Here is a 27,924-nt window from a genome sequence, read left to right as displayed (position 1 = left end):
TACAATATAAAAATAATTTTATTATAACTTCATAGATACATTCCTCTTTATCATACAAACATCGTCAATAAATGCATCACTTTAAATAATATAATGGACTATAATATTTTACAGAATTCTTCGACATGAAGAGAGACGGGATATTGCGATATGGCAATTTGCTTTCCTCGATGACGACTTATTTACAAAGCAGCAGAAATAATGAGAATCAGCACATCAGGGCTGACCGAAGCCACTCGGACAGAGTTAATTTTATGCTGCCATTTTGAAGTGGATCTTTTCCTTCGAAGATTGCTGAAAATGTCAAGGGCAACATCCAGTATTTAAAAAAAATTAAATTTCATATAAGATGCTAGATCAGACGACTTACCAAATGCATCACTGAGGTGTAGAATAGCTGAGACGAAATCCCCAAACCTGAGAGTGCCATCCTTCCTCATGTACCGAAGAATTAACACCGCGAGGACATCAGTATTGACTTGAAACCCTGAAAAATCATTTCCACATATTAATAAGAATTTGAGGGGAACTCTTCATGCTTTTGAATCAACTCACCGATTTCCAGAAGCGCGTCACGTAGCCTCTCAGCCTTGAGAATACCAGTTCTTTCTTTAGTGTGATTCTTAAACGCCGCCTGCCAGTACTTCAGACTGCACATGAGATCCTTGAAGTCATTGAACTCAAGCCTACCACTGCCAGTGCTCTGCTAAATTAGTCAAGAAAAGCATATCCACAAATAAGAATATCAACAAAATAAGAGAGAGATTATTAAATTGAAGGATACATCCATTGTGAGGACCACTTGACGACAGACTTCCATGGATGCACAGCTCTTTATGTAATCTGGTGAATTAAACAACAATTAAAAATTTTCATTCACTCTTGGTAGTTGTCATCGATAAATTAATGAATTACCATTGGGGAGACAGGCCTCGAGGAGTTCCTGAAGTTCAAATGCATTGACTGTTTTATGCTCATCAGCGAGCTGCAAAAAAACCGCCTCGTACTGTGAAAATCCTTTTCCTTCGAGTGCTGGTGCTTTCACAATGGCCGATTTTATTAGCGTGGGAGGTGTGTCGAGTAATCTGAAAATTTATTCCCCTAATAAAATTGACGACCCAGTGATAAACGAAAGTGGATAAAAATCGATGATAAATATTGACTTCAGTTTCAACGGTTTACTGCTGTACACTCTCAACGTGAAATTGGTTTCTTGGCCAGGTTCAAAGGTCGTTGGTATGAGCAAGTATCCACCTTGTTCCAGCAAACATCTGTGACTCACTTGTCGACTATTCGTGTATTGTGAATTAACGAGGGATTTGTTCTTCTTGAAGAATTGCTTATTAATCGACTCGGTGCTGTTCTTCGGCAGTGTATAAGCCGTGAACCCGATGACCTAGAAATGAGAGAATCACTGATCAACTGTCACTCGCTCTCTCTTTCAGTGTCAAGTGTCCTTTTACCTTTGGCTCCATGATCGAGTGTTGATTCAAAGAGACAACTATCTCCTCCATTTCACTGAGTATCAAATGAAGCTGTGGGTTTATGTGAAACGTTTCTGTAAGTCAATGAAGTGATGAATTAGTTTAACCGTCGGTTTGCATGAATTTTCAGGGATTTATGAGTTTACCTTGGTTGTTTCTGCATCCACCAGCTGTGACTCCTCTTCGCCAGCTGCCTTGATAAAGTTTCATTTGCCAGGTATGTTTGCTGTGCAAAGAGGGCTCATCCCGTGACGTTTCTGCGTCTAGATGCACAACTTCTAGGTGAGTGAAGGTTTTAACAAAGTCGGAGTACGATATCCTGTAGAGGAGTAAATTTCATTAAGGATTTTAAGTCTATTTGCAGTCAATCCAAGGAAACCACAATATCCCCCAAAAAATTATGTTGCATTATCAATCCAATTTGGTTTTAAATCCCTCAATAATTTTTATTTTATCAATCGTAACGAACATTCAATGTTGAGGGAAATTACTAAGTTATGGAATTCACGTGTTAATTTTTCATGGAGGCTGAATATGAATACCAGAATTCGCCTTCAGCCATATTTCTAACAGCCAGTCGATCTCGTTCGGCGATTGGCACCTCGTCCCACTCGAGTCCACCTCTAGCCCAAGCTCCGATGTACTCTCCACCAGGTCCCAGGGGATTTCTCAATTTAACCAGCTGCACTGCCTCTCCATTGAACGTCTCCACCTAGATTTTCCCCAATCGTATAAATTAATTACTCTTAACAAAATCAGTCATCCACAATCGATGAAAAATTACCCTTTCAATAGCATAAAGCCGGTAATTGATGCCCATTTGGATGCCATTAGCCAGTTTCTCAGTGCTTGTACGGATTTGCTGCTGCTGATTATTGTTGACAGTGCAGGTAATTAGTGAGGTCATGTCGAGTAGTTTTCCAAGTGCTCGACCGCAGGCTGTTGGATCCTGACGTATGGCTATGCTCTCGGTTATTCCACCAGTCAAATCTGACAGACCGTCCAGCAGGGTTCCGTATTTCAGGGCCTCGTATGACCCATGGAGCCTGGAATATCGAATTGTTATTCACTGGTATCGAGGTCAAGCCGAGATTTGAATTTTTTTATTAAATGCAGATTCATTTTACATATATTTACCCCGAAAATTATTATAAAAATTCTCAAAAATGGAAAACTCCAATAATCTCCAAAAAAAACGAGAAAGAATTTTCAATTTTAATCCCCAAGGGAAGAGAACTCAACACCGAACGCTGATTCCACCCATTCTTTTATTTATCATCATTACATTATGTGCAGCGTAACAATTCACACGAAAGTGCAGGAAAATTGTGTATGTAATTCCGTGAGTAAATTCCCAAGGAAGACGACAAACTGAAATTAATCAAATTTAGCGTACAGTTATCACGAGATAAGCTAAAAAAAAACTTCTCTCATTAATAATATTAATAGGATTAACAAAATCGTTGAAGATTTGCTTGATCGGTAAATTGCAAAGTGCACTGACCCCCGATGCATCGAAACGGAGTACTGAGCACACATGAAAATGGTCTCAGTGAAAGTACAACCTCGATGGTACTTGAAACGCAAATTTCAATATTTCAATAGCCGTATGTGTGTCCATGTGTGAAGCGAGCGCGTGCCAGATAATCGGACTACCGATATCCTTTCCTCGGTGGTATTTTATCACATTACGTGGAGAAATTGAGCACTTTGACTTGACCAATATCCTGCAATTGTTTGTACGTGTAATGATCCACATAAAAAGTGCATTTCGTAAGACAATCATTGACTAGATCTTTCAATAAGCCATTTCCCCGGCGATCTCTATATTTCTTTACCTTCTGATTTCAGTCCAGTGAAAGCATCAATTGTTGTACGACTCGCAATTTTGCCCACAACATTTTCATATTTTGAATTTTCTATCTGGTTAAAATGAGATATCCCAGGAGAAGGTGGCGGATTATCCAGCGTGAACGTGACGCTCGAGGAAATAAATTGAGGTGTTTTCTCTAATGGAAATCCGCCGGTCATATAAAACACACACTGGATTACATATACACTAGAAGTAAGGCTTTCTAGACGGGAATCTTCTTTAGGACTTGGCCGGGATTTTTATGCGCTCTGAGTGACTCGGAAAGAAGGATTGTGTGTCATTGATGGTACTTTCTTTCGATCCCAGGAATTCCCATTGAATTACGTGTACCAATGACGATTTCATTTTATTTCATTGAATTTTTTTTTACCAATGGAGAAAAATGACGAATAGGAATGGCCGAGCCTTTTGAAGCCACCGATCACCGGAGGAATTCCCAATGGCCTTTACCGGTACATTTCCCTCATTTTATTCAGCCGACGAAACGTCATGTTCCACATGACGAGAACACCATCGGTTAAAAGTATGAACCGATCGATCGGAATTTTCAAGACAGAATGAAGATAAAACGAATAAAAAAAAAAATAGATTGAACAAGTTAAAGAGGATATAACGTTGAGGTCGTTGGTGGAGATCGTTGGACTCCCGGTGGTAAAGACCGGTCGAGGCGGAAGGACAAGTTGAAAATACCTCTGGCAAATGTGAAATGTGAAATAAGATGAGAACTGAGTTAACTTGGATATTCTCTTCCCCTCGGATATAATTTATGACAGTAAGTTTTTGGACAAGTAATAAAAAAAATGAAAGGTAGTGCTACAGAGTGACTCGGAGTTGACTCTCTCCATCAGAAGTCGTGATTGCCAGCGCCATTATCCTGGGGCCCCTATCCAGGGGGGCCCCAACAGTGCTAAACTCAACGGTGGAAAGAGGGTGAGATGAGAAGGGGGCGAGAGAAGTTTTACGGTACGACGTTACTCGTTTTCCAAGGCTGACTCTCTCGGCTTTTATCCTATCTATATCCTTGTTTCTTTACCTCTTTTTCCACCGCCAAGAGACTCCTCTCGATTATACTCCGAGGTCGAGGCTCTCTAGCCAGTTATCGGGAGCAGAGAGCCACGGGTTTTACGGTCTTCTATGGTGGAGAAATCCCAGGGGGAATGTCTTTCTTGTGGATAAACTATTCAGCTATTTTTAGAGGTGAATTTTATTGACAATTCAGTGAAAAATTCACCAGTGCTCATGTCATCGGATTGTCTCCCCTGGATCCACCGTGGATTTTCTTTGATTAAAATTTCTTATTCTTGTTTGTTGCGCCTGCACTCATGTTGCTGGATAAAAAGCTTCAGAGGGAATGAGTGGGATTGCTTGAGAAATATCTTGGCAATGAAGAGGTTTATGAGGATTCAATGGGGAGCTTTCCTTTGTAGTCCTTGAAATTTTCTTCGAGAATACGCCTGCATTCTCATAAACCTTTTCACTGCCATGGTATTTCGAATTTATTGACATCAGCGTCGTCAAGGGACAATTCCCCTCTGTATCTTCTATTTTTCTACATCTCAAGTCCTGGGGAATTTTATTCCATTGAAATTCATCCTTTTTTCCATTTGGCCGATAGAAAGTCGAATAGAAAGAGGGGTCTGCAGACTTGAGGGAATTCCTCCGGGGTGCACCGAGATGAAGACGAAGACGGGACAGACTTCAATAATTAATGCATAATTTTTCCGTTTTTCCTCACAAAAAATTCATTCGCAACTCGATAATGGGGAATTGATAATTGTGGAATAATTGTGGAATAATTGTACTCACTTTGCATATGCTTTTTCGAGCAATGCCGGCCAGAACTGATCGCTGTGGCGTGCCTGGACAAAAGCAAGTCGTCCATGCACAGCAGGAAGTCGATCGTCAACGAGAACCTCGACCCAGGATCCGCACCACCACAACCGGAAACGAAAAACTCCAGCGTACTCGGAAGTCGGCGTTCCAGATGAATCACCACTGTTACCAAATCCCTGATCAGCAGGTACAACACGATAAAATAGTCCCTTGCTCAGGTGGAGAACACCTAGACATGAGACGAGCCATTTGTCACCTGAAATGAGTCAATTAAACGTCAATTCAACCGCTAAATAAATAAATCTCCAGTGAAACTGAAAGTGAATGTCTATTTGTCCACGAGTCTGTGTCAGTTATCGATTTAATGTTCTTCCCGGATAAGCATATAATATCCACTCGATTTATCAGTACCCGTTTTTTATTTTTATTTTTCCAATTGCCTGTTTTAATTTTTCCAATTTGTTATCGTGCGCAAGTGTAAGTGTAAGTGCCAGTGACTGTGGCCACTCCACTTTCACTGATGGCTGTGTCTGCTAGGGAATTATGAACGAGTTAAGCAAGACATCGGGAGCTAAATCGAATGGCTAGACCTCAATTCTGAAAAACAATTCTGAAATCTTGTGGGAAAATCGGGCCAATTATCTGGGAAAATTGTAGGAATCTGTCACTCAAGTCTGCGTCGATTCAATTGAGATTTTTTTTTTCAGAAAATTCTTTTAGCTCTTTATTTCTTGATCTGTTGTGAGATTGTTTAATGTTTCTGGTGAAATAGAAGGGCAACGCCTTGAGAATAACGAGTTGGTCAGTTTCAGTTTTCCATGGTCACCGAAGCAGAACGAAAATACTGGGATTTCCATTTTTTTTTTTCCAATTCCCTTTTTCTAATTTTCATGTCTTTATCACACTTTCACTATCGTATGATCTCATTTTTCTCGCATGTGCGATTCAACAGTTCATTGTATATTTAACGACTGTTGTTGGTAATAGAAAGCAGGAAATTCAGTTATGAAATGATATTTTTTAATGCAATTTGGAGGTGTTGGATTAGATTTAATTTCACCACGGATGTTATGATTTTACCGGAGGGAAAAATTATTACGGAAGCTATAACTTGGGGATGAGATGCAGAGGGTGATTTATTGGCCTCCGATAGTTGGAGGAATGCTTCCTGATGCATGCGGATATACCTCACCCCTGGGATCCCACATTTTTCACTCAATTCCACTTGCATTAGTGCAGCCCGTAATTACTCTGTGCCTCACGTGATACGAAAATGAGAATTTATTCAGCCAAAAATTGCTGCTAGCTCCCTCAGCTGTTAATTGAATCTCTCATTATTCCGTAACCAAACGTCATTCCAGTAGATAAATGAGGAAAATAAATAAAAATGAGAGTCAGTTTCCCCTGGTATTACGTCGGATTGTGGTGGAGTGGTGCTGATTGTTCAGGAATTTTTTCTGTTTCAGCTGTGCGTGATCAATATATTTATTATACTCCAGTAAACAAAATATTCCGGCGTTTCGTCAGACTTTGAGAAAACTCATGACACGATATCATTTGCATGTCTCTCGACAATTCAGGGGTGGAGCGGTTAAATGAGGTGAGGAAAGCTGTTCTTCAGTCCAGTTATTGGTGAATATACAATTTTTAATTAATTGTTTATAATACGCTTTATAATTGTCCACCGAAAAAATTTCATTTATTATATTATTTATCCTATAGATAAAAAACGAATAAATGAATCATTAAAATATATATCAAATATTAAATTTAAATTGGATTGAATATGTATTATATATGTATTATATATGTATTATATATGCATTATATATTATAAATTTAATTGAAAATTGAAGATTAGAAAATCTTTTTTTTACGTGTAATTTCATTTTCAAACAATTTTTCAATTATTCCCCAAAATATATTCCATGCTTCATTTTCTTTGGACACATACAATAAAATAGACGTCAATATCTAGTAAATGAAAAATCCTCACCCATTTTTCCGGGGATGACATCGAATTGTGTGGGAGTGTCACTGACAAAAATCGGGCGATTGCACAGCTCCTGAAAAAATGACAATAAAATAAAATGCAGTGATAGGGATTAATTAAAATTCGAATGGAGTACTGAATAACTCTTTAGTCATGACTTCCGGCGTGTCTTCGTCATATTGAGTGCATCACTTCCGGTATTCGCGCACATCACAATTCTCCACCACATTTGCATAGTTTTTTTAAGCTTCAAGATTAAAATCTGGGTAATTGTATTCAGTTTATGTCTGTACCCGAGTAGAGAGCAACGATGCAGCAAAACGACCTTGCTGCATAAACTCCCCGGTTACCAGGAATATTACCTGTATGTACAGCCTAGGTACAGCCTAGGTACAGCTTCGGGGGATCCTGTTACGAGGTTCGACTCCATTGTCTCTTCCCCCAGTTTTCATCGACAAAAAAAAAGTGGCCAACGACTTCGACATCGCTTTAACAATTTTCTCTTTCATGTTTATTCGTTCACTTTTAGATGTATTATTAGCAACTCTTACCTTTGGTCTCTTCCATTGAAACTGAAAGGGCGGTGTTTGATGATAAAAAACGGAAGCCTGAGTTGCCGGGAATTCCGGATCCTCCCACAATTCACCTCGTTTCAAGCAAGCACGCTTGATTCTCTCGTACTCACTCATTACATCCTTAAAATCCAAACAGATCAGAATTAATTGATGAATCTTATTAAAATCACGTCACATTAATTCGAGGGATCAATTAAGAATGTCTTCTGGTCTTTTGGATTTTCTTCGAAATTGATTTGATGAGTTTTATTTAAAATTGTTGATCGGATGAACGCGGAAAAACACATCTGCCTTCACATTTCATTATTATTCAATAACTCCCTATTGATTTTCATAAATAATAATAAAATGGAAGAGCGATACATTTTTTTTCCGTGGAGGAATAATTGAAGTATATTATTTAAACCACATCGATGTCTAAAATATATATTTATTCTCATCGCATTTTGATTATTGAAAAATCATTATTTATTGTTTATTATTTATTATCGGGATTAAATAGATTGGTAATTTTTAATGCTGTAAAAGTCATGATTATTTCAATAACGACTCATATAAAATATTTCGATTATCCAATTTGAATAAATTATCATTAAACTTCATTGTTTAACATTTTTAATATTCTATTGCGCAATCTGTTTTTTCTTACAGAATTAGACGTGGCTTTTGGTGCCCACGCATCAAGTTCCTGTGGCTTGACCTCGATTGTACCCTCGGGGTATTTAAAACATGACGACACGAGGATTCCATTCAAATTAACACCTTCCACCAATCACCGCCCCCCATCAGGTACAAAAATTTCATAATTTTAAAATCACGCGGAAATTCGCGCAAAATTTTCACGAAAGTCTCTCACGAGAATAATAATTGAACGATCGATTGAACTACTGAAACTATTATTAACGTTTAAAAGTAATTATCGATATCAATTTATTCCTGGCGAGGCAGGACTGCAATTACTCGTTGTTCTATTCCAAGTACGAGAGTAATTATTAAATCAACGAGAACATCTTCTCTGACGTCATCCCAGCTCAAGGCGTGGCCGAAAATTTACCATTGTTCATCATCGATCCTATTTTACAGTGAAACTCCTGCAGCCATAATTATCCTAATGATCCGTTTTTTTTTATTACTTAGCTTGCGTCATATTGGTAATCATCGACAGGACTTTGGGGAGAGAACAAACCGGTGAAAGCGATGATGGATTTTTAACTGAGAAAACCTTCGGCCCGCATTTACATTGTGATGATTGTCGTTCCACTAGAACGATGAGGAAGATGATAATTATGTACGTTTTTGTTATTTATTTTTTATTCATAATTGCCCGTACATCCACAAATTCACTTTGCAATTCTCTTAATCCGCCAAATCCATTAATTCTATATATCATTTTTTTCACTCCATTTTAATTAATTCTGGTTAAACTCCACTGAAAGTTATTATCAATAATTCGGATTAATTTTCATTGATTTCACTTGAATATCATTTTAAGATCTTTTTATTATTTAATTTTGATGAATTTTAATTGAAGTCTCTTGTCTCGTGTTTACTAAACAATTATTTGTATTTGTAAAAAATAATTCCACTTGATTAAAAAGAATTAATTAATTCCCGTCCATTTAAAATACTTTTAACGTGCAATTTCAATGAATTTTAATTGAATTGGAAGGATATTATATTACACGGTGAAAATTAATGAAGTAATTTGATTGATTACGTGAAATTGAATGAATGTGTGGAAATGAATAATGCAGTTATATTTTTTCTCCTCTGATAGTCAAATATATTCCGAGGACTTTCATTGCCAAACATTTGAGTTTTTCATGAGGCTGTGGAGTTTCAGTGCATTATTCTTGAGTTACTTTTTATTCAGTGTGTATGAATCAAGTGACACCCGTTAGATTTACAACATGAAGAGGTAACTTGAATAACGGGAAAAAAAAACTCTGTAACTCTGCGTGCACTGCTCTACACATCTCTTGCCCTCGTGCACTACGACCCATCATTCAAATTCAATTCAATTCATCCACTTGTTGCATACTTTGCACTATTCATTCCCCTTCCATGAATATGTAATGATCTCTTCCAATTTAGATTGTTCGCAAGGTCGGGCATGAGAGCCCCATCCCCCATGGAAAATTAAAATATCCAACAATTCTTATAATTCATAAAAAATTCATACAAACCGTACATTCTACATTTTTTTATCTCCTCAAATTGGAAATTCAATTCTATTTTTTTATATCAATTTATCCCGAGTTTATTTCACTGTTTAACTCTCCGGAATTCTCGAGTTATTATAAATTCAATTGAATAAAGTATTTTCTAATTATTTTATTTTATATCACAAGGAGTTGATAAATATTTTAAATTAATTATGGATAAAAATCTGGGAATCTTGAATTTATTAAAGTCAGAAGGTGAATGAGAGCTGATAAAAATGGCCGCGACTGGTTGTTTGATAGATATACTGAGAAAAAAAATTATTTTTGCCAAGAATATTTTCTCGTGGTTAGTAAATATTCTTGGCTAAAGTAATTTTTTTTTCTCAGTGTAACCCAAGACCACGTGAATTAATCTTCAATTTAAAATCAGAAAAATATATCGATATGCTTAAAGAAAAATTTCCTGGATAATCGAGTGGTCCAACGTTCGATTCCCAGATCAATAAAACATAGTCATGGGTGATTGATCTGATCAATGATTTTCGATCTCGTAAAACGACACAAGAGGATTGAAATGAGGCTCAAGGATATTTATTGAATGACTATTTGCTGATATTCCATGTCACAGGCTATTAACTCGTATGAATTTGATCCTTATCCAATTTCAAATGATTGGAAAATCTAACGTGCATTTCACTTTTTCATGAAAAACGGGTATAACAAATTAATTTTACCCCGACAATTGTTATGGTTGAGTTATTGTCACGGGAGACTGATATTACCCCAGCTATTTTTCATTATAAATAATTCGATGCGCATACCGTTTCGCCAATTGCAGTTATACTTTCTCCGGATTAATAATTGTATTTCAATCGATTGTACGGGATTTTCGGTGCAATTACCCCGGGATTATCGAACGTTTCACTCAATTAGATTGATTTGTAATTTATTATTATTATTATAGCTATTATTATTATTATTGCAATGTATTTATATGATGTAATTATACAATTGATACGTATATTGCATATATTTATACATTTTCCAGTTGTATATAAATTATAATATAAATAATGTATATAAAATGGCTTCTGATGGATGATCAAAAATCGATTGAGTTCTCCCGCGGTGCAGGGAACTTTCTAAAAGGTGGAAAAAAAATTGACCGAAATCATTGCTAAATTAATTCTCCCCCATTTTTCTCACATATATATTTTTCTGGCTGACGTGCCGTTTTTACACATCTCCAACACGTGAGGAAGAGCCGGTCATGTATATTTTGTGTGTTTCGAGGTCGACGCGAAGACCTCGTTTTTCGAGACCAATCGACTTTTCCCACCGTCGCACAGGAATTTCACAAATTAAATTTAAAATATAAAATCTTTTCGATGAAAAATTTTCCATTTCAAATGACCGACATTTGTCTTTATCGCTCTGACACTTGGAAACTTTTACTTTGACAGTCTGTTACGACACAGCGCAACCGATGGAGTGCGATGACATTGTGGAATAAGTGGGTGGAGTGTTAATAAAATGGAGAAAAATTTGCGCCTCTTGCATAATCACTTGGATAAAATTTTGCAGAAAGGTCGCCCACCTGTGCGATTACCACCGCGGAGTACAAAACGCCCTCGCAAATTGTCACAATCGATTTCTATGGTGATGTCTTCCTTCGACCCATATGGACAATTTCCGACGCCCCTGTACCTTCACCACCCACGACATCACGATTTTTCCCATTACCCCACGATTCATTCTTCTCATTTTCCAAACTCTAGTCGTATATAAACGCACCTCGAAATGTCCAATTACAATTAGACATTTAGTGCAATTATAATTAAATCTTTTTCCCCAGTCTTCAATTCTCATAATTTTTTTGATTGATTCTTATTGATCGATAAAAAATAGAGAAGAAATTGCAATCAGATCTCTCTTTCTTCCCCAATTGGAAGTTAAAGAGCGTGAATGTTTTAACGAAATTGATAAATTATGCGGGAAAATAATCGCCATGCAGGGAGCATCGGAGAAATTACGATGGAAACGTGCGGGTCTCTGGGCCATGCGTGTGGAAAAAAAGGCGAGAACTTGAGTTTTTAAAATGCGGCTCTCGACAGAGCGTGACACGAAAGTTTCGACCTCGCTGAATGAGAGAAAATCTTCCTGGATTATTGCCCATGTGCTGATAATTTTGGTGAATGCTAATCCCAAATCCTGACTATTTTAAATAAATTTCCACTTACGTTCACCATTTTAAATGTCAATTTTTATTTTCCAATGTAAAATCCTTCTGGGGGCCCCACCGGACCCTCACTCGACCGATAACTCACTTTTGACCCGGGAAAATACGATTATCCCCTCCAGCACTTGTCACACTCAAATATTCGCGGGTTATTCCCCCCTAGACTGGCGGGATAATTCACCTGGTTGCACTTTGAATTTTGTAATCCAACGGGAAATAATCGGGTACTCGAAATTTATTGGAAAATTTATCCCAAACGGGGGAAATTCTTCAAGCACTGAAATACTCGATTCTCGAGCTGACGAGAGACTGCCTCTACCTCGAATCGGAGTTACAAACCGATCCTCGAATCCCGCGGTCTAGTCCACCTCCACCTCTCGATCCTCCCACCTCTTCTCCAGGGCATCTCGTTGCCATTCCAGTTCTAGTTCCAGCTCGTTTCTCTCTCGTTCCACAAGTCCACGGAACGATCATAATGAACCCACCGATTTCATTTGCCTCAGGGAATTCAAAATCCATTCAACCCACCACCAAAAAAAATCGGTAATCTCATCTTTACAATCATTTAATTAGTCAATTATTTCCTCAAAAACTGTAATCACTCATTTTTTAAAATTAATATCCCTCTTGGGATAAATTTATTAACGGCTATAAACAAATAAAAATCATGACAATTATTGCTAACAATATTAATACACAAGTGAGTTTATAAATTTTAACAAAAGAAACCTGATGAATAAAAATGGGAAAAATTCCTGAAAAAACCAATTATTTCCTCAAAAACTGTAATCACTCATTTTTAAAAATTAATATCCCTCTTGGGATAAATTTATTAACTGCTATAAACAAATAAAAATCATGACAATTATTGCTAACAATATTAATACACAAGTGAATTTATAAAGTTTAACAAAAGAAACCTGATGAATAAAAATCGGAAAAATTCCTGAAAAGACCGAAAAAAGCCCAGATAATGATTATGATAATGATAATTAATTATCACTATTATCTTAGGAGAAAATCGACAACAGGTAGAAATCACAACAACTCGTCATTTCTCACATTTATTTTTGATATCATACATTTACTGTACTTTTTCTATACATCTCTAGACTCGTGTGATTGTTTGAAGTACACAGTCATGGGTTTCATCACCGAACCAACGAAAAAAAAAAAATATAAAAATGTCAGATGTCTGCTGATTGACAATGCAACGTTAAATTATCATTAAAAACTACTTGTTTCCTGTCCACCTCTACATGTTCATTGTTCATGTTCATGTTCATTAAATCCCAGAGATAAAGATTCGAAGATAGAAAGCGAAAAATTGATGCAAAGATAAAGATTATTAGAATATCATTAACACGTGAGGTTTAATGGTTTGCTATACACATAATGATAGATATTTGATCATTCAATAATTTTGCCTTAAACACACTCGCGAGAAGTGGAAGATTAATTATTGCTCGAATATTACATTGGCACTCCGTGTGTTGAGTATTGAATTTATCTTCGACATAATTTGACTGCTCAATTTTTTATTAATTAAAATATCGATTCTAACAAATGGACTCTCTCTAAAATTGCCATCAGTCGTCATACTATTCTTTTGATCGACCTAATGTAATATTTATTGGAGAACGGGCGGGTTGACATGTATTATTCGATTGTCTGATGCCTAAAGTACACACATTTGGTGGTGAATTTAGGGGGACAAAACGACGATTGTACTTGTTGTCAAAGCGTTTGGCTCATCGATCACCAATATTAATCATTATATTCTCCATTCGATTGATTGTCGCTGATTGTCACTAATTCATTATTTTTCATTAATCCACTGATCACCAGTCGCTGATCGACTCCAAACGCTCCAGTATTGATTTGTCATTACTTCATTAATAAATTTTAATCGCTTAAATTTTAAGGACACTTAATTTCGTAGTCTTACAACTTTAGAGACACAAAAAACTATTACGGAGTATTATTATTAGATTTTTTTTGGTAGATTTTCATTTTGCGGAATTATGGCTAATCAAGTTTGTAACTGATTAAATTCATGATTATCATATGCTCACTTTCACTTGATTTGTTCGATGAGACGATCGTGTATTCAATAGATCCGGCGACCTGCACCATTTTTCATTATTAATATATATATTTTCATTCTGGAGTTTTCAATGATTTATCGACGTTTATTAATTGCCTCTTTTATTTTCGCAGCGCGAAAAATTCAAATGCCATCTCCTATAATATAATGAATATTTCTCTCCATCATCAATACCGGTAAATAAATAAATTGTCTCTATTTATGAATTGCAGGTACAAAAACGGTCGACAAATGACCTCATTATATGCGCGTGAATTTTATTTTCTTTTATTCTCCATATATTTTCACATCGTCTGTAACTAGTAATCATATCCGTCTCCCTTATTCTCTCATTTCTCTTGTGTTCCGTATGGTTGATTGAAAGGCCAGTCAAGTAGGTGCAGAAATCGAATTATACGCAATGATGAGAACTGCCGATCTTATTTGCCCTTTTCTCATATTTTTTTATCCATTTTTTATCCCACACATTCTTGTCATTTTTCTCATTTTCTCTTCCTTTTCTATTTTCCTTCCTTCCATTCATACGAGAGATTGAAGAATATCACAGTAGAAATGAATTTTACACTCACGCTCAGTCAACAAAATCTTCAAATTTATCCGAAAATTCATATAATAATAGTGAAGAGGCCAATAGCAACAAATTACTCCCCTCGTTAGTTAAAAATAGAGAATAATAATCGATAGATCGTTCACCACCGGCGATCGTTCGATGTTATGTTCCACCCAGGGGAAAATATATTTATATTTATTTCGTCAAACTCTCGTGGTTCATCAGCCAGCGATTATTTGATTTGTGCACGATCGTCGCTAGTACAAAATCTAATCTTAGTAAATAGTGATTGTTAATGCAGTTTTAATTGAAAGTTACATAAATTGACGATTCACATCGAGACGAGACGAGACGAGTTGTTTCAGTAGTTTTTATCCCTCCGTTTTCCAACTTCTTCATGATCCGTGATTAACAGACTGATCGTTTTTATTCGGGATCTACAGGATCTTCGGAATTTTCATTTGATTTCAATTAGCTGAGACTGCCCGAGTACATACTACGATTTATCTACAATTATGATTGAGAAAAAAATATGATTTTTGAAGGGGCCGGGGATATGTGCCGTTTCGCATGTTTCATTCTTGCCTAAAAATCGATAATGATTATTCGATCCTCGTTTCTCCACTTTGATTCCTTTAATGTACTTTCTTGGCTATCGTTAGACTGAATTTGATTTAGTCTTAAAATAACGAGGCGCGCAGCACCGCATTGACTTATTTATAAAATGAAATAAAAATCGTTGAGGCCTATTTCTGATAAATATGATGTAAATAAAACGTATGTACAATACAATGAGCAAAAATAAAGCGATCAAAGTGGTAAATAGCGGTAAATTAATACTATTGCGCCCGCATTTGTTCGATCGTTGATGGGCCGTCGATAGTAACGACGATTGATACTGGATTCGTTGACGTATCGTCATCAGGGTGATAGTAATCCCAATTAGCCCGCTGACTCTGCAACGTAGATACGCAGAGGAGATTCAATGTGTCGATCATAATATCGTACACTTTTTTCATCGTACGACATGCGACAGTTTGCTGATTATTTACTCATTCATTCAATTTTTTTTTACTTAATTTTGTAATATTTTTGATTGATAATGATGGCATGTGTGGCGGTATGATGCGAGTAAAGCACCCTCGTTTAATTCCCCACCAACACCGCAATATCCACAGAGCCACACTTGGTTTAAGAACGACCGGAGAAAAGTTGGCACTGCAACCGAAAAAATACCCGAAATTCGAGAATCGCGATAGACAGAAAAATCAATGAGAACATATCGAATTTGGTTTTCTTTGAATAAAAAAAAAATATATAGATATATAGATATATAACAATAATGCATTCCATTTGCGTGAGATCTTGTGCTCAAATAACATCTTGCAAACATTGCTCGAACATTGAAATAACAATAAAATAAAATGATAACACGAGGACACAAGGATTTTTAGAGAGAATAACTAAAAAATAAAAAAAATAGTTTCTTACATCTTAACCAAGGGTCAGTGGGAAGGCTGTCCCAGTGGCTGGATTGATGGAGAAAGTGGTGGTATTGGTAGATGTGGTAGTTGTGGTGGTGGTGGTGATAGTTGAGGTGGTAGCCCATTGAGGTTGAGGCAGATGGGGGGTAGTTGTCTTACCATGCCGGTGCCAAACTGCTGGAGTAGGCCAGATCCCTGCTGTGACGTTGTCGACGAGACTGAGGGTCTTCGGGAATTTCGGATGCTTGTCATGCTTGAGCTGAGGAGATAGGGTACACTGCTACTGGTTGTTGGCATTCCACCCTGGGCATAACAAACGTCTCAGTGTTCTTGTCCAGTGCAAATTAGATTATAATTCATATCCACTAATCAATCAATTTAATAACAAATAGTCGATACTTACGGTTGGTGGTGACAGGTTGACGTTTGAGCCACGACGCTCCTGTGGTCCTGTACTCGAGTGACGTCTTATTGGAAGACCACCGCCTGGTGTGCCTCCTGGTGAGCTCGAGCACGACGGGGCGATGCGAATCTTAGGTGTCATCAGGGTATTGTCAGATAGTCGACGACTTGGGAAGGCACTGCCGACACTCAGGAAGGTGCCGTCTCGCGCCGACGACGATGATGAGTACCACCAGTTTGAGAGCATGTTGGTCATTGAGTTCTTACGCTGCGTCATGTTCTCCGCTGATGCTGTCATCGACATTGAGCCTGCGACGTCAACGTCGTAAAATCGTGTTAATGAGCATGCAGCTGTGGATTTCAATTCACCTTCTGCTTTCACTGAGATATTCTATTAAAACATTATACTCTTCTCTTTTGCCAATTCTAACAATCTTCCAGCATCATCTCCCTCGTCATCTCGTGTTTTAATAAACATCTCCATATAAATTTATTATGAGCAGGGAATATAAATGCTAGTGCGGCAAACAAGTCCTGGATAATTCTCGGGCAAATGAATTTTAATAAAAAAATTAATGATCGTGACAGAGAGAAGGATGGATGATTTTTCAATAAAATTTCTTAAGGGATACATCAATTTTTCTTGTTCTGCGGTACCTATGGAGTTCTTCCTGGCCATGTCCTCTGCCGAGGAGGTTTTCCTCTGCTCGATCTTGAGCCCGGGAATATTGAACGGTTGCACATGCATGTTTTCAGTGCTAAACTGATGCCTGAGTGGTCGATGCCGCTCGGGGCTGGAGAGGGAGAGCTTTAGCTTGTTCGTTTGATTACTGAAATAATTAACGCCATTGAAAATGCAGATTTGGGTAATTAATTATAAAATCAGCAGGTGGTGCGATTAACCCAGATGTTTAGTTGTTCCTTGAGAGTGAATTAGGACAGGTCTTACCTTTCAATGTGACTGAGCATCAGTTGAAGGACCTCAATCAATGTTTGGAATTGCTCGAGATTAAGGGACGGATTAACTGTTGCTGGGAGTAGAATTGGCATCACCTTCGTAGCGATTATGTTTATAGTGAGTCCGAACTTCTTATTGCTCAACAGGAGTCTGTAAATTGCTGCAACAAATATCACATCCAAGCGGTCCATGAAATTATTGTTATTTTTTATCAATCCACAGTTGTTTATTATTTTTTAAATTTCCAGTGTAATAAATATTTCAACCTGCACTTACTAACAACCCGTGTTATCGCATCAGGCTGCTGTAGCTTGATATCCCAGAGTAATGGATAAACTTCGTCGACAATTTGCTGTGTATCAAGTGTCTCAAGAATTCTCGAGAGACAATTCATGAGAATTCGTGAGTCAGTTGAACTGTTCTCAAATGCATTCATTAATTTTGGGAGAACAATTTTTCTTAGTGCTGTATCCTCGAGGTAATCGGCGATCTTGACAACAGATTTGAATGCAGCTGCTTGAATCTGAATATTGGGACTCTCAAAGGATAAGTACAGCATCGGCAGCATCTCCAGGCGTATGACTTCGGCTGGTGTTTTTTCAAAAACAACATGAAGATTCTCCAACAGCACCACCGTACCCTGAATTGATCTCGGGGTTGAGAATAATTCTTTGAATGACGGTAATATGATGTTCTGGTAATCCTCGAGGGGACTCTGTTGTATTATAAATAGCATTGGCTGTAGCACCGATGCAAATACCTCCTGGGACTTGGACTCAGCTTGGAGATAAGGCCAGATGTGCTGGTACCATAATTTCTGAAAAGATATATTTTGCATCGCATCATTCAACCTCTGTTCCCATTTATTTTTCATCCCCTGGCATAATGGATGTCTTACCAGTGGTATAAATGGAAGTACTTCCTTCAAAGTATTTTTGTAGAAATGAGATTTTTGATTCGGATCTTTCATATTTATAACGTCGAGAAACTGGAGTGCATAAACGGATGGATCACTGAAAATGGCAAAGTCAAATTCCAGTCACTTGTAACTTTAACCACGAGCTCCCCTCATCAATTCCCCAGGTCTTTCTTCTTTTTTATTTTCATCGTTTGTTTACCTGAAGTACTTGATCAGAGAGAGATGCTTTGCGATGGGTCTTGCCTCAGGTTCTTTACAGAGCAGCCTTGATACGGCCTCATGGAGGGGCATGGGCACTCTGGGAAGTATATTTTCTACTTGTTCATTTAGCTAAAACATCAAAGACGGGAATGACATTTGAAATAATTTCTCCTCTCTCCACATCCTCTCTGCCGCATCCACATCAAATAAAACTCACATTTTCCACCTGTTTAATGTAATCAGAAGTACTGTGATTCGCCTGAATGAGGGACTTTCCGTCGTTGTAAATGGCTGCAATTACCATTCCAAGACTGTACATATCACTCCGGATACTGCATATTTTTCTCAATTGAATTTCCGGAGCTGTTGTAAAAAAAATCACCATGAATACCGAAGAGGGTATTTGAATAGAACATTTCAACTCAGTGACGCAACTGGTGAAATGGTGAGAAAGGGGAAAAGAGAAGAAAGGGGAGAAAGGGTTGAATATTTTACCAATATAATCGAGGTTCGGCTGAACGGTCTTGGAAGCTTTGTGAGTCCACGGGTTGCAGGGTACGGGATCTAGGCCGTTCTCATCAGTTGTTCGTTCTTCGTTAAATAAAATTTCCAAGAAGTGAAACCGATAAATATATATATATCATTTTTGCTTCAACAGCCATTATTATTCTTTACGATGGCAAATACTTACCGATGAATTCGAGGCCACACAATTTCCAAGTTCCTTTCTTCGTTATAATAATACTGCTTGGACATACATTTCTGTGCATAACCTTGTAACTGCAGTGGAGAGAAGACAGTGCCTCGGTGATCTGAAATCCAGTGTTCTCAAGTTTAATGTCAACGTTGATAAAATACAAAAATATAGGTCATAAAATTGTGAGGGTAAAGTGCAGAGGTAAGGATGAGCAGATGGAGGTGGGGAGAGAGGCGTCAACTTGGAGGTGGCATTGGGGGGTTGAAAGTAGACGGTGCCGTGTCACTCAGACTGAATAATTTATGAAGAAAAGGTGTGCATGTGTAAGATGATGTAAAATTACCTGCAGTAGACCGTATTTTATTTCCATAGCGAGCATCTCGTATTTTTTAATGAGAACTGGTCGATGTCCTGGTGGATGCTGATGGGGATTTTGACCGGTGTGATAATTGGCATTGTGAGCTGTTGAATTTGGATTAGATGCTGCTTGCTGTTCAACGTATGCCAAGACATTGGCGAGACTCCCCAGTACTGGTTCAGTGGCAAAGGCCAGGGTTTCAGAGCACTCCTTAACTGGGTGAATCACCTAGAGCCAGAGGTAATGATTTTTTTTTTAATGCACGCACATCAAGCTATTGCTAGAGTTTATTCGTACATGAAGAAACTTTGGGTGACGGAACTCCTCGAGATTCTTTGGACATCTTCGTAGTATGTCTGTGACGTGTTCCTTGTGCTTTGGCTTGTGGAATTTCTCCACCGAGCGCTTCTCGAAAAGAAACACTGAGGCCTCCTGCAATTATTTCTCATTTAATACCGGATCAGGAACAACTGACGTAGCTTCAAGTGACTACTGTAATTATCAGAGGATATTTTTATCGGCCAACCTGTCCATCGCTCTTTCTGTACGCATCAAAGATCCTCCACACGTGTTCTGGTCCCGCAGTGGCGCTTGGTGCTTGCTTTGATGCTACAAATTCTTCCCATATTGGATTACTCTCAACGACATTTGGCTGGCTACTCTTGAACTTGAACATGGTACCGACAAATCCATTCACTGTGTACCCTAATTGTCCACCTTCAGCTCCTCCCTCTTCACTTCCCTCCTTTTCTGTAAAAGCAGAATGAAATTCAAGAGGAAAAAAATATTACTGCCCCCTTCATCTTCGCAATATGTCACGATTAATGAATCACTGGTATGAATTTATTGCCGGTGTAATTACGACCTGGGTAAAATTCAATTATTTCGCATTTTAATCTCGCTCAAACCCGTCGGTCAATTCTCAACGCCTGGGGTTTCTTGTTCTGATGAGGATGGTGAACGGGCAAACCCTATTCACTCTGATCAGCCCTTTTTACACCAAGTCTGCGGCTGATGCTCTCTCCTATTTTTCTCCTCTTGTTCCCGTGGAAAATTGAAAAGGGAGAGCCACGGGATAAAACATCTCTTCTCTCAGTTCACCCGGGGGATGAAAGCCATTCACTCATTTTTATTTTTTTTATTTTATCCCCTCGCTCTCTTGCCTCATCCATAAACCCATTGAGCCTTTTTCTATTTCACTTGTCTTTTAACTATCGTTTTATTCATCGGCCGCATTACACTTCTCAACAAAAGAATACATTGGGGGTTCTTTCGGAGGTCGAGCCCCAGCAAAAATCCGGCGGAATCGATTGGGCACTTAAAAAAAATCCATTCTTATTTGCCATTCACCTCAGAAATTCGCAACCAATATTCCACAAATGATCACGTGAAATTTTAAATAATAATTAAAAGTTTATCACATCACGATATATTTTGGAAAAAAATCACGTTTTGTAATTATTGTAATTATATCATATAATGGCATGACACGTCCGATAAACAAATATTTTACAATATTACATTAGAACGGACTTATTATTAATTATTTAATTACATAAATCAGAATTTATCAACTGCATTTGCCCGTGAGTTTTATTTCAAAGGAAAAAATAAAAGTGTCGACTTTATTTATTGTCCAGAGGGTCTCATCAGGGCGAAATTCGTTTTTTGATAATTCAATGACCAATTGAAAAAGGACGTTTAATTAAGGTATCAATGAATTGCACGAATGGTAGAGAGTAAATGAAGTGCCAGTGGGATTCGCATGTTACCCGTTTGTAATTAGATTCTGTACTCGACCGAGGACAGAACAAGTGACTGGAAAACACTGAGAGGGTTGACTCTGCCAGGATCAGGGGTAAATGTATGACTGACAAATAGAGCAACAGTGCTCTGTGTACCGATGTACTCATCCCAGTGCAAACCCACCCCTGTATTATGTATAATCATTGGAGTGTTGTGCAGAGTTTGTGGAGAATACGTCCTTCCCAAGTTTTAGCATTTGCATCACGTTATTTTACAGCGCAACCCCCTGTCCAATTACCCAACTTTCCAACAATAATTTATCCTGAGTTATTTTTTATTCGAGGTATGAATGACGGTTGGAGCTGAATTATAGATCTGTTATACCTCTCACCTCTCTGAATTTTTAGTGTTTGTTATTCAGATTATCTATGAATAAATTCAATTATTTATTCGATAAATAAAACAAACTCGATAATGGAAAAATATAGGTCATGATAATACACACCATCCGAAACGCTTGAAATTCTCGTCAACTGATATGATATTCAATCATTTAATAAATTTATTATGTCGTTAAACAATTGAAAAATGTTTTTTATCGAAATCGTTAATTTGATAGTGAATCTGATGAATTAATTGCTGTACCAATTTAAATAGAATCAGGACTGGAATTCAATTAAAGTGGAAATAGAAATGAGAGTACAGTAGAAATTTATAATAAATTGAATTAAAATGTTTTTTAAAAGCACGAGTAGAGTAAATGAGTGGGAAAAAATGTCAAGGGCAGAATGTGAAGTTCGCGGTGTAGAGGGAATTTATAATACTAATCCGGAAAATTAACAGCGGAAAAATCAAATGTAGGATTTTCATGACTCGTAAACATTTCATGACATCATATAAACTTGCGGCGACCTTTATGGGTAGTTGGTGTCTGTGTAAATCCAGACACATGTACATCACTGTATTGTTTATTATTTATGATCTGATTGTATTGTCAACACGATTGTCTGATCATTGCTCCACTAATTCAGAGGATTTTTGTCAAAGAAAATATTTAAAAATTATTTCATCCCAATGCATTCAATCGGTACCGAAATTAAACATGTTCTCATCATGTTTCATGCTTTCTCTATGAAAAAGAATATATAATATGTAATTATTTATTGATATATGAGTAGCGAAGTGGTAAACTAGGAGAAATTCTTTTTTCGACCCGAAATTTTGGCTCATATCTCGGAATTGAAGCGAAATAGCTACATTTCTGTTTCCACCTTTTTTATGGGAAAAAAGGAGAGCTAGAAAAAAGGTATTCTTTAAAATTTTGTCATCTCTCTCCAGTTCCAAGATATTTTGCAAAAACTGGAGAAAATTGCAGTGGTTTTAGGGTATTGGAGATTTTTAATGGAGAAAAATTCTGGTCGTGGGGAAAAATTTAGTAGAAAGAGTTCAATGCTTCGGTCAGGAGCTTCTTAGTGTGGAAAATAAACCAGAAGAGGAATTGATTGGAAAATTATTGGTTCAATGATTTATAATCTCTTCAGCACACCCCGAATGCAGCCGTTGGGTGAGGGCAAGGCGAACAGGTCTCTTCTTTTTTTCATTACTTCCACCTATTACGCCTAAACGAATAATGAAGATCTATGGTTCAAATGTGCTGGAATTTCTATTTTTATGGTCATCATTTGATGAACTGCACGAAAGAAATATTCAATAAAAATTACGAAACGCTCTGGCACGGGAAAAAATTCCGTAATAGTTCCGAAACAATTTCTCATTATCGCACTGCCCTCCGGAATTATTATCGGTTATTTTTATAAAATATATTTGACGAACGGTGTTGATAATTGAATTTGCGCTGTCGTCGCTTGTTAAAAAATTCATGTGACGAAAATTTCAGCGAAAAATTTTCATCTGTGTGTGTCACATAAATATTCATTCACACATACATATATGATACATAGGATATACCCAAAACTATAAAAGATGGTCTAATACGATTTCTGTTTGGTCCAGAAGATTTTATCGAAATAAATTCAATCTACGTCAGAAGGGGTTCGCAACAAAAAGATTGAATTCAGTTTCCATCGAATATCTTCGAATCCAAGAAAGATACCAAATTTTTCGTTCAAACCTTATTTGTAGCTCTCATCCCACTCTACAAAAAAGGTTCTACTAAAAAATCCTCTATTCCCCTTATATTCCCGTCTATTCCATTAAAACGAATTAGTCTGCCCTGAACTGATTTAAAAATCACAATAAAAAAATTCCGAGCATGTGTTCCTGGATTTCATGTTTCCATAAATTTCCCGACACTGCGAAAAATTCCAAACAACAATTAAACTCAGAATTTAACTACATAAATCAGATAGACCTGTCAATGGACTCCCAATAAAATTAAATTGACGACAATATTTTTTTTAACCCGCAGAATTCATCGGTGCAAATGAAACCAAACCTCAGCTTTGAAAAATTTCAAAGATATTATCCATTTGAAATGATCCCGTCTATTTTCTTTCACCTCAAACCCACTGTTTTGATACAGGGAGTTAAACCCCCTGAAAGTAACACTGAGGGTGAAAATAAAAGTAGAGGGTATTTCACGTTAAATAACTGGGATAACGTAACTGAATCGTTTGTGCCGGAGGGTGAAACCGAGTTAAAGCACTAATTAAGTGTTTTTCATTTAACCACCCCCTCCTCCCTTATTTTTTCATCTCCCCCTCATTTCCCATTCTCTATTTGTCCTGGTTTTATTGCACTCACATCGATTCACCGAGGGTTCGAAGTTTATCCGAGTCTGCAATATTATTAGATTTACGTGTATGAGGGCTTTACTCCTGAGAAATGGAAAATAGGAAAGAGAGTTGAAACATCAGAACTTTTCCACTTCGTGGTGAAACTTGTATGCGTAAAGTTTTCCCTGTACCAGATGAAGTTGCTTTTTTTTTATGAAGTGCTGTTGGAAAAAGGGCCAATACGAGAGGGTAAAGAGGAGTGATGACGGGGATAATAGCTCTTGACTGGCGAATACCATTTTTCACCACTCTTTTTTATAAATAATTTTTTCAGTTCGCTGTGGGGGCTCTTCATTGATCGTAGCACCGGGTGTCACTCAAATGTTTCACTTTTAATCGATCCAATCTCTGCTAGCACATTTAAATGTTACTATTGTTGTGGATAATTTGTTTGGCCGCTGATGGATAATTTTGTTAAACCGGATGAAATTCAATCAACGAACGTAATTACGCGGTTGGTTCATACGCGGTTGTATGGAGACCTGGTAATACAAGGATCCGATAGAATGTTGGTAATGCTCTATATGAGCAGTCCAGTGGTAGTTTTGGTTGCTCTCGAGACTGGACTAATGCATAAACGATCCATATGCACTTGTGTCTCGAGTTCTCCAACGTATTGCTCAGTCGAAATTGCCCTTGAAAAGCCCCATTATCATGTCCTGGATCATCCCAACTGCGTCATCAATTACAACTGGGGCAACGAAGGGGAGAGGGGGAGATAACAAAAAAATTAATACAATTAATCGTCGGTAGGATGTTGTCATGTGCCGAGTACATTTGGCACTTGGGACCATCAGCGAATGGAACTGCATTAAATTCATTACTCATTTTTTATTACCGATTTCTAATTCTTCATTTCAAGGAAATTTTCAATCTGGAGTTTGGATTCACGTTTTCAACTCTGAATATTAAAAATTTATAGCTATACAATAAAAATTATTGATGGAATTATTTTATTGAGTTGCAAACAGCAGTTTTCCTTTTTTTTTGAAGATATCTTTAAGATTTTACTATTTCTTTGGAAATTCAAACTTGGAATGTAGTTGGAGAGTAAAAATAGAGATCTTCTTGTTTTATGAAGTGGGCGAAACTACGAGGGGAGGGGAGGAATGGAAAATTATGAAATAATAAAGGAAAAATAAAAGACATACCACGAGAAAGGAAACCGGAGAGGGAGTGAAGATGGCATTAAAATTTTTATAATGAAAAATGTCATGCCACTTCTCTTTTCCGCCCTTGAACGTTTCCTGTGGAAAAAGCCCCCGTCAATTGCACTCACAGGATCCGAGTGGTTTGGATAGTTGGAGGGTTGAGTAAGGGATGCCCGACTCGTTTCCTTTTCCACTTGTCGAGTGTGAACGCCAGAGTAGTTCCTTCCTCGTTTCCTTCCCCTCAGTTCTCATTTCATCCGGAACCAGAGACAACAAAACCATTTTCCATGAATTTCCTACCCCTTTCACGCACCCACCCCCACATAATAATTTATATTTTCATAAATATTCTTCAATCTCTCAAATTTCTTAAACCCTCCGTCATTTTCATAAATTATTTCTAATTCATGCAAATTATCATTCATTTTCGTTAATTGATTTAATTTACATATTCTTCATAATTAATTAACCCTTTATTAATGAAATAATTTACTGATTTATTAATGAAAATTTCTTCATGAATTCATGAGAATTTCTTCATGAGTTTTCTTCATGAATTTTTATTGTAATTATCAACGAGTGGAAGCAATTTTTATGAATAAAAAAATCCCGTGAAATCAACCGATATTTTTTTAATATAAAAATTTTTTAATGTTAAAAACATTTCTATGTAAATATTTTTAATATAAAAATTTTTTAAAAAAAGGACTTTGCCCTCCCCATATCTTCTTTTACCATGCATATCCCAGACCTCCCCCTTTCCCCTGAAAAATAGAATCAAGGATAAAGTATCTCCTCGAAAAGACTGAAAAAACTCACCCTCGATTTATCTCTTTCCAGTTTTTCCGAGATAAGGAGATGATCTGATGGAACGCACGAAGCATAACCCGGAGGGTATAGGAAAAATTTAATGATGAAAGTTCTTCGTGAGAGAAGAGTGGAGAAAAGCAACAGGAGGGCACACGTAAAAATGCCAATGTCATAATTCAAAGAGCAAGAGAAGAACCCGAATGAATTTTCGATGAAATGGGGAATTAAATCCACTGAGCTCACCCTACCCACCTACAAGTATATTTCTGTAACCATTCCACTACCTCAATCGATCGAAACTGCAGATAATTCCCACCGACGATCCAAATCGCACCCCAAGATCTCCAATTTCTCCTCCCGATTCAAAGGTGTAACGAAGTGCCTTCAGAGGACGGAAGAGAAAAAAAAAGAAAGCTAGGGGGATAGCCCCGGGAGGGTTGAGGGCACCGGATCCCCCAACGGAGATTACAAAAAATAACATTTCTCTAATGCCGCTGAAAAAATAAAAGAGTCTTGAGTCCCAGCGATAGAAATCCCCCGAGCATAATTTCGTGTGTGCACACGAGGTATTCCAATGCGGTGGAAAAAGATGAAGAGAGAACGAAAGCCGATATAGGGGATGGTAAAAGAAAATCTACTCTCTTGATCTCCACTTGTTTTCCAACCCCAATGATTACCGCCATAAAAGCCCCATAAACCGCGTGACAAAACACGTGAAAATAGCTAATAACAGGGTGAAATAAATAAATAAATAAAAACCCTTGAATTATCTCCCTCCGGCAGATAAGATGCTGGATTCCTCACCTGTTGCAGTGCAGATAACTGATTATTCAATCACTACCAGAAGCCGAGGCTGCACATTGTTTGGTCCCAGTTGTCCATGAGTGAAAATTGGAATCCAGTAATTGAAGTCCAGAGTAACCTTGGAACCGATTGAGTAATGAAGGCCCCAAATATTCACAGGTAATCGCGAATGTATCAGTACCAGAACAGGTGCCCCACCGTGTCTCGACAACTGACGTCTCGCTAACCGATATTAATATCAAAATAATAAATAAATAAAAATAAAATTGAACAGCGCGATCTCGACTTGGAGCGTGGCAAACGACTTTGGTGGATATTGTCAGTGGTGTATATCGGTGGGAAGTGAAGAGGTATATTCCCTGTTATCCTGTAAACAGGAGGCCAAGTCTCCCACTACCCGTTAGCAAGTGGGTAAAACCTTCTGGCGTTTACCCGGTTTCTCGTGTTGTGAGAACGCAGGCGCGCGCTTGCCCAGGGTATAGGCCTGCCCTGCCGCCTCCCTGACTCTGTCGTGTCGCTCTCTGCCTGGATATTATAGGTCTGGGCTGCAGGTAGAGCTTTGGCTAGGAGCTCTCTCCAATCCTCTCTCACTCCCTTCCCATTTCTCCCCATTTCTCCCCATTTCTCCCCATTTCTCCCCATTTCTCCCCATTTCCCCCCACTACCACCCATAACCAACCCCTACCACTCACTTCAACATCCACACATCCCCCCCACATCCTCCACAATTCACAATCCCTCCTTTTCCATCACCAACCCCATACGATAGAATTCCCAATC

General features: G+C 37.7%; 2 protein-coding genes and 1 long non-coding RNA gene across 7 annotated transcripts; 1 reads left to right on the top strand and 2 right to left on the bottom strand.

Annotated features, from left to right (window-relative positions):
* Positions 1-33: 33 nt before the first annotated feature.
* CalpC (calpain-C) lies at positions 34-12,455 on the bottom strand. 2 transcript variants are annotated; one of them, XM_011315740.1, is made up of 14 exons: positions 12,164-12,455; positions 7,735-7,878; positions 7,187-7,256; positions 5,164-5,446; positions 2,269-2,530; positions 2,027-2,196; positions 1,631-1,803; positions 1,464-1,558; positions 1,164-1,396; positions 916-1,085; positions 785-843; positions 556-703; positions 371-487; positions 34-294 (listed from the first exon to the last, which is right to left on the bottom strand). In XM_011315740.1, exons 1-14 carry the CDS (start codon positions 12,170-12,172, stop codon positions 209-211), a joined length of 2,019 nt encoding a protein of 672 aa, XP_011314042.1. In that variant the 5' UTR covers positions 12,173-12,455; the 3' UTR covers positions 34-208. The 2 variants fall into 2 exon arrangements, with proteins under 2 accessions (XP_011314042.1, XP_011314043.1); XM_011315741.1 differs by lacking the exons at positions 7,187-7,256; positions 7,735-7,878; positions 12,164-12,455 and adding an exon at positions 6,383-6,461.
* Positions 6,506-26,584, top strand: LOC105273346 (uncharacterized). 3 transcript variants are annotated; one of them, XR_892896.1, is made up of 5 exons: positions 6,506-6,583; positions 6,657-6,822; positions 8,410-8,547; positions 8,896-9,046; positions 26,371-26,584. It is a non-coding gene; the product is annotated as an uncharacterized lncRNA (long non-coding RNA). The 3 variants fall into 3 exon arrangements; XR_892895.1 differs by lacking the exon at positions 6,506-6,583 and having other exon boundaries at positions 6,611-6,822; XR_892897.1 differs by lacking the exons at positions 6,506-6,583; positions 26,371-26,584 and adding an exon at positions 16,722-16,805 and having other exon boundaries at positions 6,611-6,822.
* On the bottom strand, positions 13,211-27,278 carry bma (SCY1-like protein bma). Of its 2 annotated transcripts, none has more exons than XM_011315742.1 (15): positions 27,145-27,278; positions 20,365-20,588; positions 20,136-20,270; positions 19,824-20,066; positions 19,475-19,595; positions 19,279-19,374; positions 19,001-19,146; positions 18,782-18,912; positions 18,562-18,676; positions 17,940-18,480; positions 17,655-17,823; positions 17,363-17,535; positions 16,707-17,014; positions 16,463-16,606; positions 13,211-15,775 (listed from the first exon to the last, which is right to left on the bottom strand). In XM_011315742.1, exons 2-15 carry the CDS (start codon positions 20,512-20,514, stop codon positions 15,659-15,661), a joined length of 2,589 nt encoding a protein of 862 aa, XP_011314044.1. In that variant the 5' UTR covers positions 20,515-20,588; positions 27,145-27,278; the 3' UTR covers positions 13,211-15,658. The 2 variants fall into 2 exon arrangements, with proteins under 2 accessions (XP_011314044.1, XP_011314045.1); XM_011315743.1 differs by having other exon boundaries at positions 15,689-16,037.
* Between the last annotated feature and the right edge of the window lie 646 nt (positions 27,279-27,924).

The sequence above is a fragment of the Fopius arisanus genome, unplaced genomic scaffold, assembly GCF_000806365.1.
Source record: "Fopius arisanus strain USDA-PBARC FA_bdor unplaced genomic scaffold, ASM80636v1 scaffold00005, whole genome shotgun sequence".
NCBI classification, from domain to species: Eukaryota; Metazoa; Arthropoda; class Insecta; order Hymenoptera; family Braconidae; genus Fopius; species Fopius arisanus.
Note: the sequence above shows the minus strand (reverse complement) of the source record. Positions and strands in the feature narration are given on the sequence as shown.